Below are 11423 nucleotides of genomic sequence, written 5' to 3' on the forward strand. Positions count from 1 at the left end.
AAGAAGTAAAATATGCAGAAACAAGGTAGAAACTGAATAGTACGAGGATTTTATTGAATGAAACTCGAACCGAGTATCAACTGAATATGAAGGCCGACAAACAAACTTTCTTCTATTTACGATTACTTCTTGCTTTTGAAGTGAAGCAATGTCACTGTCCGTTATGAAGATTTTGAACAAAGAGGAAATATTACAACTGTCACTTTTATAATAGGTTATAACAGCGACATGGGAACCACAGGAAGAAAATTACTTCCTCTGTATCAGTCGAGAGTGAACAATATACAATACCTGTTTTTTATGTTATTTATTTCTGTTACTTGAGGATAATTAACATTTCATTGACAATCTGTTACATCAGTTTCCCCATTGGATAATATGTACTGTATATATGTAGGTTTGTTTCTCTATATCAGAGGTGTAAAACTAGATTGTATATACAGCAATATTTTAATAATAGTATTAATAAGACATTCAGTTGTAATTATCACACTATTAAATGTATTACATTCAACATTTATTTACATATATTAGAAAAGCTTCTTCAATGTTTTAATTACAGTTGTACGGAGCCGATAAAGGGAAATGGGCAAAAAAATTGGAGGTTGAAAAAAAAAAAAACTGTACTTTTGCGAGATCTTGCAACGTTTTAATTCATTCATTCATTCATTCATGTACTTCCGGGTCAGTTTGACCCATAGAGACTGTAAATTCATCATTCAGGCAGAGCCACTGGACTTTGACAGCTCTCAGGGAGCTTGGGGTTGCCAGGTTGGGGAGTTTCACGTATACCATACCGGCAAGACAGAACCTTTTAACATCTTATTCAACAATTTAAAAAATAAAATAGTTTACTCCAACCCTTCAAGAAAAAGCAGTCACTGACAATAAATGAATAAGACCATAAATTACTATGCCATTATTAGTCTATTTTATTATAATTTTACAATAGGTTTAAATAATTGCCGTTCCACAGAAGAAATATATGATAGATTGATAGGTTTTATAGGTAGCTAATGAAACGTAGCTATTATGTTCTATGGACAACATTAACGTTAGTTGTCTCTCCTTTTTTTTTTTTTTTTTTTACCTCATTTCGTTACCTGAAACTTGTATTTGAGTAATGACAATAAAGTTGTATCTCATCTCATCATCTCTTGCTGGTATCATCCTGCAAAATGTCGCAATAGTTTTGCAAGATCTTGCAAAAGTACAACTTTTTTTTCTTTTCTTTTTTCCATGTGCCTTTAGGGGCTCAGTACAGTTGTCCAATTCATTACTTGTTTTTTTTATTTTTAGATAACTAGCCGCAACTAGCAGTTAGCCGCAACTAGCAGTTAGCCGCAACTAGCAGTTAGCCGCAACTAGCAGTTAGCCGCAACTAGCAGTTAGCCGCAACTAGCAGTTAGCCGCAACTAGCAGTTAGCCGCAACTAGCAGTTAGCCGCAACTAGCAGTTAGCCGCAACTAGCAGTTAGCCGCAACTAGCAGTTAGCCGCAACTAGCAGTTAGTAGCTTCATCGCTGTCCCTTGTTGTTGCTCCTTACACTTTGATCCAGAGTCACAAGAAACAGAGACAACTGAACCTCCTTCATTACCAAGGCTGCAGCACGACATTTCACAAAGGCAGGAATTACTTTTCTGGGTGTATTTTCTCTGTGCTGTTAGGTGTGTAGCTGCTCTCCTTTTCCCCCACCCAGACATCACAGTGTGTGTGTTGTAAGCGTAAGCTTTGGACTGGTTATACCTGTAAATTACTGTAAAAATTATTTAAAATTTATATAAAAAATATAATAATTTTAAAATGTTAAAAATTATTCTGATTCTATTATTAGAGGTAGTAGTTTCTGCACTACTTTGTTCATTTTCTTGTTCTTTTTTACACATCTTCAGAGCTAGCTGGTGGGACTGTGAGAAAAGTAATTTCATTTGCCTGGAAATGACAAATAAAAATATTGACTCTATGAATCTATGTATGTTCTCTCTGTCTCTTCTGATTTAACTGCATATCATTGCATGCAGAAGTACTGGAAAAGTATCTAACATTTTGCCCTCTAATAGTAACTAAAAAAAAATGAATTCCTAAATTCAACAGTTCTGTTCTGATAATTTCATACAAAATGGGCATTATCTTGAAGTCTGTAAGTGGTCATTTTGAATGATAGTAAATCAGTCTACTCAAATATAGCTCCATGTTGTCAACAAATGTTCACAACTCTGCAGATGGGCCTTTGTACATTAGTTAAATGTAAAAAAATTAGAGGCCAATTAATACCATACGGACCAAAGAATAAATGATCTAATTTTTCCCCAGAATATTTTATTTTCAAAATATTTACAAAAACATACACAGCAACAACAGCATTTAACTGTTTTACAATATTGTCTCATCCTCTTCTCCAGTGCTGGGAGTATTTGGGTGGAAGTGTACAAGTCATCATCTTATTTGACTTTGGGAATGAAACCATGAATCAGGTTGGCCTGCAGCTGCTGTCTGCTGACAGCTTGTATTTTTAATTTTGATGCAAGGTGCAACCTATGTAAACATGATAACGTTAATTGGAGTTTCCAGTCTATGGCCACTTTAAGTTTGAAGCCTGACAAGCAACCCATGTAAGCGTTAGGCGATTAATAAAGTCTTTCAGTCTTTTTAAAATTCAAATTCATGATTAATAATTTTGTGATACTTTTTCCCTTTGCATTACAGTATGTATTGTTTTGTATCTATTTTGTGTCTTGCTTATCCTTGAGCTATATAGAAGTACCTATTCCTTTGTTTTATCCAACAGTGTCTTTGCATATAAGTGCATGGTGCAGCCCATGGCCAGGTGGAAAGGGAACTTGGCTTGTAACTGGAGGGTTGCCCCCACCAGGTCAAAGGGCTGGGGTGCAAGGTACCCAACCTCCATTGCTCCCCAGGCGTATTTTTTTTCGTATTTTATTTTATTTTTGTTGGTGAACCATGAGTTTTGACTTTGTAGGAACCTCCGCAGCCTTGGTAGAAGTCTGTGCTCTCTTTGTATTGTTTTATCACTGCTATCAACATCTTTAATACTGAAAAAGTGCTATAGTGCAACACTTTTCCTGTTTCAACACAGAGGTGGGTCGTGTGGCTAATTTTACACAAGCACACATGCTGGCTATTTCCAGATTTACCCCGTTGAGCGTGTGAACTCAAGCTAAATCTGTAGACGGTGAGGTGGATTGAGTTACATGACAGAAACATGCCACAGGTCTGCAGTGTGTCAGAGTGGACACACAGACCACGGTTCCACCACATGAGACGTCGAGAGCTCGACCTGGTACTGAAGATTCTCTGGTAGATTGTGCATGTGTGTGTGTTTGATGAAGGTATTGAGTAATGTTGACTGACTACATACTAATAAACCTGGTTTGTGATTGAAATTTTAAATGAACTGCTTACCAAACAATATCTAGTGTATAATTTATAAAAATCTCAACTCCTGCTGTCCTGTCGGTCTGTGTTTTCAGATGGTGACAGTCGATGTGTTGATAATTGGGGCTGGCCCTCATGCTCTGACCCTTGCGACCCTGCTCTCTCGTCCAAACAACCCTGACCCAAACTCAGATGACTCACTGCTCTCCCCGTCCTGCTCCAACTCTCCAAGGTCTGAGCCACATCCTGGAACATCCAGCAACAGATGCTCCAGTAGCAAGAAGAAGAGGAGGCCAACAACTGGTATAACGTGCCTTATAAGACTTAATCCAGGAGCGAATTCTATATAGAGCTAAAGCAGTTTGTTGATAATTGACAACAATGAATATAAATTGTGTGTGGAGAAAAAGACCACATTTTTGTGTTGCTCCTGAACACTTGCAGTCGCAGAAAGAGAAACGTTCCCATCAGGTATAGTCAAGACTCAAAATCTACTTGGAATTGTATAACCCTGAAATTTCAACACTCCAATTGTTGCTGTGTAGTCACTTCAGCTTGTGACATACAACGAAACAACTATGATGCAACCTGGACACATCCTCAGTGATGTTACCTGGAATCCTTGAGTGTTTCGGGTCTTTTAAACATCATACACTCTCGTCCAGGTGACCCAGCCGGGGGTGATCAAGCCCCGGCTTGTGTCCAGGTAGCGCTACCTCGCCCACTTACCTCTTCTCCTGATCCACAGCCACCTTGAAGCAACTTCTGCTGCTTCAGTGGCCTCCTTAATGGCCCTTAGCCTTCTGACTCCAGTGATGCCCAGCAATGTTATACCCAGATCCTGGGCCCTAGATGCATCCCTGAAGGTATCACTGAGGTGGCGGTCCATCTCAGCTTTGGGTCAAGTGAGCTGACCACTACGCTTCTGTCCCAGGAGCTGTTTTACGAAACCAAATGGATTCACCAGAAAGGCTGTCCATTTCCTGGCTCTTTACTTCCACCTTCTCCTGTGCCGCTCGGCCCTCCACAAGGTCATGAGCTTCTTGCGGAGAATGCCCTCTCCTCCTCCCTCGCCTCCTTGAACTGCCGCTTCAGGTTCTAAAGTTCTTGCCTGAGCTTGTGGATCTTGTTTGCCCGGTTGTTCTTGGTGTAGGGGGGCCTCTCTGCTCTCTTCTCCTCCAGCCCAAATCTCTCAGCTGCTAGGCTGATGATGATGGTGGTCATGGTGTGGAGGCGGTGATTCGCCTTTCCCTTGGCAGTTGTCTCCAAGTTCTTGTCGGCATCAGCATCAAACAGGAGTCATTCCCTCTCCATGTTTGCCTGGGGCCACTTGACCCAACGATGTTCTGATGGTCTGCGTGGGTTTGGGGCTGGTGCCACCTGGAGGTTCTGGGCACTGTGGGTTGACTCTGGGCCTAGCTCCTCCTGTGTCTCACCAGGGAGAATCCCTGTGTGCTGACCTGCCTGCACCCTCCGCACATATCCTTCTTGGCAAGATCGGGCCGCTAACCCTGGTTCCCCGTTGCCTTCTCTCTCATAATAGTAATCACTTTTATTTCATATTGCGATCCTTGGTTTGAACTTCAGCAGATCGTCTTGACGACTGTACATGCACACATGCATTATAACATGTATGTGAATCACCTCAACGACCTCAATGAGGCCTCATTGTTCAGTCCATATGTCTTTACATTTGCGATGTGTCTGCAGAAAGGACACCGGAGGAACGACCAGCAGCGATACCAGTATCAAGGAGCCCTGTTTCCCCCCCACTGAGTCTTCAAGTGGTAGATTCCTATGGAGAGTGGACCACTCTGTGGGAGAGCCAGTTCACAGCACTGAGCATCCCTCATCTGCGCTCACACGTACTGGTGCACACAGACCCTCTCAATAAGGTAGATTAACTCAAAGACACTGAGGAAGAAACAAAAAAAAGATTTTTACAGCATGAATATGAATACGTTTGTGTGTTTTCTTTGACAGAGAGCTCTGGAGGAGTTTGTTGTAAAGAGTGATCGTTCAGCAGAGCTTCACTGTCTCCCAGATCAGGTTTATATTCTGGACGAAAATGCATTTTTCAATGACATGCGACTTGGCAAGAAGGAGAAGAAACGGCTAAACATCACCTCGACACTTAAGAAGAGTTTATCCTTCAGTCTGCCAGGAACCAAACTGAGTGTGGATTTCTTCAAAGATCAGGTTGGATATGTGCGTGTGTGGTCGTAATTTGGTTTAACTACTGCTATGTTTCATGTTATTTCTAGAGTAGATTATTGGTAAATAAAAGGATGGACACTCGGGGCAGCTGGCAGAAGGATACTGATACTGTGTGTCTGTAAAGCGACGCCAAGGGCAGTATAACAACAGCAACATTATATACAAAGTAGCAAACAAAAGTTCGAGCAGTGAATTCTTCTGCTTACAAAAAAACCTGGTCGTTCAGCAGTTTAATGGGATAAACCGCATGTGCTGCCTCTGGATCCACAAATATAAATATTCTGTCATATCCTGTTTACAAGTAGTTTCCTGCAGATTTTCAAGCATGGAGGCGTTTGAAGAAGTATTCAGTTCATTTAAAAGAACCTCTAAGAAGATGTTTAGAGTGTTAAAGACTCTCCCCTGCTACTACTGTTTTGCAGCCTTATTTATTCACTAAACCTTCGTTACCTCCCGCGTCACGTGAGATTACATCAACTTTGTACCACCTGTGTGGAAAGGTCACTAAGTTTCAAGATATACTGTAAGTGTCAAAGTTGTTTGGAAGGAGGAAGCGTTACTTATAACCACACAGAGTTCAACCATTTCACTGTGCACCGCACGAGAAGTAGCAAAAAACACAATCACATCGCTCAAGCAAGAGAGCCTATGTAGGCTCTTTTTAGATTTGACCAAATAATATGGAACAAAAACGGTTACAATTCTACATCCTGTCATTAACACATGACAGAGGAACTGAAAAGTTGTTGGTTTTTGTTTTTGTGTTGTTTGTCTCCAATGAGATGAAAACTGTTGAATAATCTTTCAAGCGGCATGAGAACCAGAAGTGTGGTCACTGCTTTATTTTTAGTTCTCTGACTTGATGAATCTGAACTTATAGGTGGAGAGATACAACCTGGACGGAATGCTGGTGAAGGGAACCGTGGAGCGCATCGTCCCCGTTATTGAGCCCAGGGAAGAAAAGACGGACTGTGTGAAGGAGGGTGACGTCGTGAGAGTGACGGACGGGGACAAGAAGAAGAGAGTGAAGTATTTTCAAGTCCAACTTCGAGAAGGCATCACCTTAAAAGCTCATCGGGTCGTTATGGCAACAGGACCGACCCGTGCCCCGATGGCAAACATCCCTCCATGGGTAAAAAGCATTGGCGAGAGCTATCCAGAGGAGCGCTTGCAGCACACAGTGCACCTCATGCACTGTCTGTCAAATGCGAAGCACAAGGAGAGAGAGACTTTACTCCCTGAAGGCAAGTCAGATCCAGGCCATAAATTGTTTTTGTCTAGGAATTATAAAGATAATGAACATTGCTATGCAAAAATAATATGATTGAGTATTACTTTGCTTTCACCTGAGGTGTCTGGGCTTCGGAAGACTCCCAGTCCCCACTGCAACACTCAGCAAGTTCTATGTGTGTCTAGAATTGTGTGTAGTGTGTGAGAGACGGCAGAGAGTAATGGTAGTTGGTGGAGGTCTGACCAGCGCTCATGTCGTCTCACTTGCCCTGCAGCGAGGTGCCAGCCATGTGACCTGGGTCATGAGGAAACACCTCCAGGTCTAGTGACAGTGTGAAACTGCATGTAGGCCAACCATTAAGATTTACTGCAACTCTACCTGTCGGCCCCCACCACTACACACGTCAGTCTTCACTGTTTTCCTCTACAGCTGAAACAGTTCGACGTGGGTGACGTGGAGAGCCTGGTGGGTCGTTACTCCCATGTGGAGCACGGCATCAAGATGGACGGCCAAGCGTACCTACGGCAATTCTACGGCGAGCGGAGTCTTCACAAACGGCTGGCGATGATTCGCCAGGCAAGGAAAGGAGGGGCCGTCACACCAGAGGCCTACATCCACCTACAGCCATTCATACTGAAGGGACAGGTGGATGTGAGGACATACTGTCAGGTAACTGTGCATGGGTGTCCCAAAGCAGCTGAGCGTGTAGTGGACGAGATCAGATGAGATGAGGCAAGACAAGGTGCTGTGAGCTATAAAGAGGCTAGAATAGATCATATGAAGTAGCGACAGTAGGTCACCTGAGGTCACGTGGGGTCAAATAGGTAGGTAGGTAATAAATGATGAGATGAGATATGATGAAATGAGATGAGGAAGACATTGAGATGAGACGAGGTGAGGAAGAAGCTGAGAATATATGAGATGAGACCAGATGAAATGAGGAAGAAGTTGAGATGAGATGAGGTGAGGAAGAAGCTGAGATGAGATATGAAATGAGGAAGAAGTTGAGATGAGATAAGATGAGGAAGAACCAAATGACACAAGGTAAATTTAGGGACATGGTTTGGTTTGAGATGAGATGATAAAGTCAAAAGAAGATAAAAAAAAAAGTGAGCTGAGTTTAAACAAAATTAGCTATGATCCTAGTAAGTGAGGTAGATGAGTTTAAATTGTAATCTCAGATGAGATTGGGTCATATGAGGTCAAATGAAATTAGGTAATTGATGAGATGAGGAAGAAGCCAAATGACACAGGCTGAGATGAGATGATGAAGTCAAAATGAGATGATCTCGATTTAAAAGAACAAAAGGGAGATGAGATTATACAAAATTAGCTATGACCATAGCAAATGTGTTAGATGAGATTAAGATGTAATTTCAGATGAGGTCAAATGAGATTATTTTATTGATGATGTCATGAGACAAGATGAGATGACTAAGAAGCCAAATGATAAGTACATTTTGGGACATGATTTGATGTGAGATTGTAGTGAATGAGGTAGATGGGATTAGGATATAGTTTCAAATGAAATTAGGTCAGATGAGGTCAAATGAGATTAGGTTATTGATGTGAGATAAAATTGATGTAATAAAAATGATGAAAAAAAAAAATTGAGATGAGATTAAACAAAACTAGCCATGACCCTAGTAAATGAGGTAGATGAGATTAAGATGTTATTTCAAATGAGATGATTCAAATGAGATTAGTTAATTAATGGTGAGATTAGAGAAAAATTAGTTTTGAAGGGGACAAAATAAAGATAGGGTAAGCAAGATTAAGATGTCAGTTCAATTGAAAAGGCCAAATGAGATCAGATGATTTAAGATGATAACATAAGGTATATGAGATCAGATGACGCTTAATATAGATTAGATGTCAATTAAAAAGTTGATTGTGTAAAATGAGATGATGTTAGTGGCATGATTTGAGGTGAGATTAGAGAATTGGGTCAAAATAACACAAAATAGGATGAGATCAGATATGAAATAGGTGGATCGGATTAAGACATTTCAAATGAGATCAGGACGAATCAGGTCAAATGAGATAATAAGGTAATTAATGTTGAGATGAGGTGGATACAATTTGATGTTGGTTAAACTAGCCAGTCAGCTAAGGATTATAATCAGATGAGATCAGATTAAATCAGATGAGACTGATTAAATAGTTATGAGATGAGATGACTTTGTTAGATAGCAATTAGTTAATTAAAGGAGTTAAAGGACATTATAAGAAGAGTGAAGACGTCAGATCTGGTCAAATGATGATCTGACGTAAAATCAGAATAATGTTAGGAGTGAAATGAGTTTAGACTGTCACAGTCAGAGGAGATGAGGTGATTATATCTGGGCTTGGGGTTGTTTGTTTGGGTGGGATAATACGATAATGTGAGATTCCATATGTGAGATGAGTCATAACTGTCCAGGTGAGTGAAGCCACCTGGTGCTACAAGAGCCAGGCCTGGAGTCTGTCCCTCAGCACCGGAGACCACTGGACTGGAGATATGATCTGGCTCGCCACTGGCTGCAAACTCGATGTGAACCAGGACCCGTTGCTTTCTGAAGTGATAAAGGATTTCCCAATTCAAGTGGGTAAACAATGTAAACAGCTGAAAATAGGTTTTGGTTTGCTGTACCACAGATAGCGGTGTGGTCGAGGAGTCATGAAGTGACAAGTTCAACACATGAGAAAAATGCAATGCAACATTTTCCTGAAGTTTTTGATGATGTTTGACGAAATCATGTTTAATAGATTTATTAAATGTATCTGCTGTGTCCTCCATTAAGGTGATAGATGGCTGGCCGTGCATTTCAGAAAGCTTACAGTGGGCAGAAGGGTGCCCACTCTATCTGATGGGGCAGTACACTGCTCTTCAGGTGCGTCCACAGCAAGGTTATGATAGTTAGCGGAAACTAACGAAATAACGAAAACTAAACGGAAAGAAAAATAAAAACTACAGTTTAAAAAAACTAAAACTAACTGAAACTGAATTGTGTGTTTATAAAACTAACTAAAACTAACTTAAATTGTAGCGAAAATGTGCTTAGTTTTTGTCTTTGTAAATTTATTTCATACATAATCCTTTGGGTTCAATTTTGAAAGGTTGTATTTGAGACAGCATTTTTTATTCATATATAATCTTTTTAATTTGTCTAGGCTATACAAGTTAAACATAACATTCGTTATGTCGTTAATTGGGTTGAGTTGGTTCATCTAAGTGAATCAAACCTCTAGTTTTTTATTGGATTTATTGTTTTTTGCTCAGATTGAGCTCCCTCAGACTCCTGGCTCACAAACAATGTGTCATAATTATTTATTTATGTTGTTATGTTCATATGTGTCTGTTGGCTATACTATTTTACAAACTATATCCAAGCTCAGCAGTATGATGCACATTTTCTTGGAGACTGTTATATTTCATTCAGGGATGGCTGTTCTTTTGTCCTAATCGCTTTTAAAATGGCATCTTTTGCTGGGTTTTTATAACACAATGCATATTATCACCTTTTTGAATCTCCATATTACAAAGAAACTAACACAGAAACGTATAAAAACTAGCAAACCCACTCTTAAAAACTAAATAAAAACTAAAACTAATGATAAATCCAAAACTATTATAACCTTGGGCCACAGTGCAGTATTTTGTGCAACAACCTGCACATTAAATTTCATTTATTTCACTCATGTCGCCCCTCTTTTTTGACCTTTCACACAGGTTGGCCCTCACGCAGTAAACCTGGCAGGCGGACAGGCTGCCAGCAAGAGAATCACCGAGGACATCATGCGTCACAGGCAGCAGGACAGTGGAGCTGCGTCTGAATTGAACGGGGAGAAATCTAAAACTAGAGAATATATTCAACAAATGCAAGGACTGCTATGGCTTTAACTGAGACCGCAGGAGGTCAAATTCACATCCGTCTGAGCAGTTTTATCCTAGTCAAATATACGACAAACCAACAACTATCACAGCATCAGGGACGTGTATGTTAATTATATTGATATTTTATACATTATAGCCCACTCTGCCCCCTTTTACCTGTTGAAATACCTGTAAAGGGCTATAGTGCAAACAGTAACATGCAGTAATCCAGTTGCTAAAAAGTGATTCATGCTCCTGGTCACTCATCTCTGTTGTGCACACTGTTATGACCAGCATTTATCAGCCTCTTTAAAACTGATGTTGTGTTTTACATAGGGTTTTTAAATTTGAATTTGCCATAAAGTGCATACTTTTATATATATATATAATGTCAGTTTGAAGCAGTCCATCCACTGGTTCTGGAAATATTTAACAATAAAAGCCTTGTTGAAAATTAATGGATTTGTGCTTTTAAATAGTGAAACAGTTAGAGGATGTACATAATATAGATGTTGAAAATTGGGGCTGGTCTTTTCTTTTTTCATTTTGCTGTGAATCATTTATAAGAATTTATATTTATGAAAGCATTATTTGCAGTATTTTCTCCACACTTGCAAAGGTTAAGGCAGGGGTCAAACTCAGGTGACCACTCTGCACACAGGAAGTGAATCTTAAATATGTTTAAGAAGTGAATTCTACTGCTTAATTATCACAGTCATTCAG

The 11423-nt window shown here is 40.1% G+C and overlaps 1 protein-coding gene across 2 annotated transcripts; it reads left to right on the forward strand.

Annotated features, from left to right (window-relative positions):
* The first annotated feature begins 3233 nt into the window (after nt 1-3233).
* zgc:113276 (uncharacterized protein LOC553748 homolog) lies at nt 3234-10966 on the forward strand. 2 transcript variants are annotated; one of them, XM_058629626.1, is made up of 10 exons: nt 3234-3318; nt 3492-3699; nt 5107-5291; nt 5380-5595; nt 6494-6857; nt 7030-7163; nt 7274-7513; nt 9267-9428; nt 9628-9717; nt 10557-10966. In XM_058629626.1, the coding sequence occupies exons 2-10, from the start codon at nt 3492-3494 to the stop codon at nt 10725-10727; spliced, it is 1770 nt and encodes a 589-aa protein (XP_058485609.1). In that variant the 5' UTR covers nt 3234-3318; the 3' UTR covers nt 10728-10966. The 2 variants fall into 2 exon arrangements, with proteins under 2 accessions (XP_058485609.1, XP_058485608.1); XM_058629625.1 differs by having other exon boundaries at nt 3234-3301.
* Nucleotides 10967-11423: the final 457 nt, after the last annotated feature.

The sequence above is a fragment of the Solea solea genome, chromosome 5 (genome assembly GCF_958295425.1).
Source record: "Solea solea chromosome 5, fSolSol10.1, whole genome shotgun sequence".
Lineage (NCBI taxonomy): Eukaryota > Metazoa > Chordata > Actinopteri > Pleuronectiformes > Soleidae > Solea > Solea solea.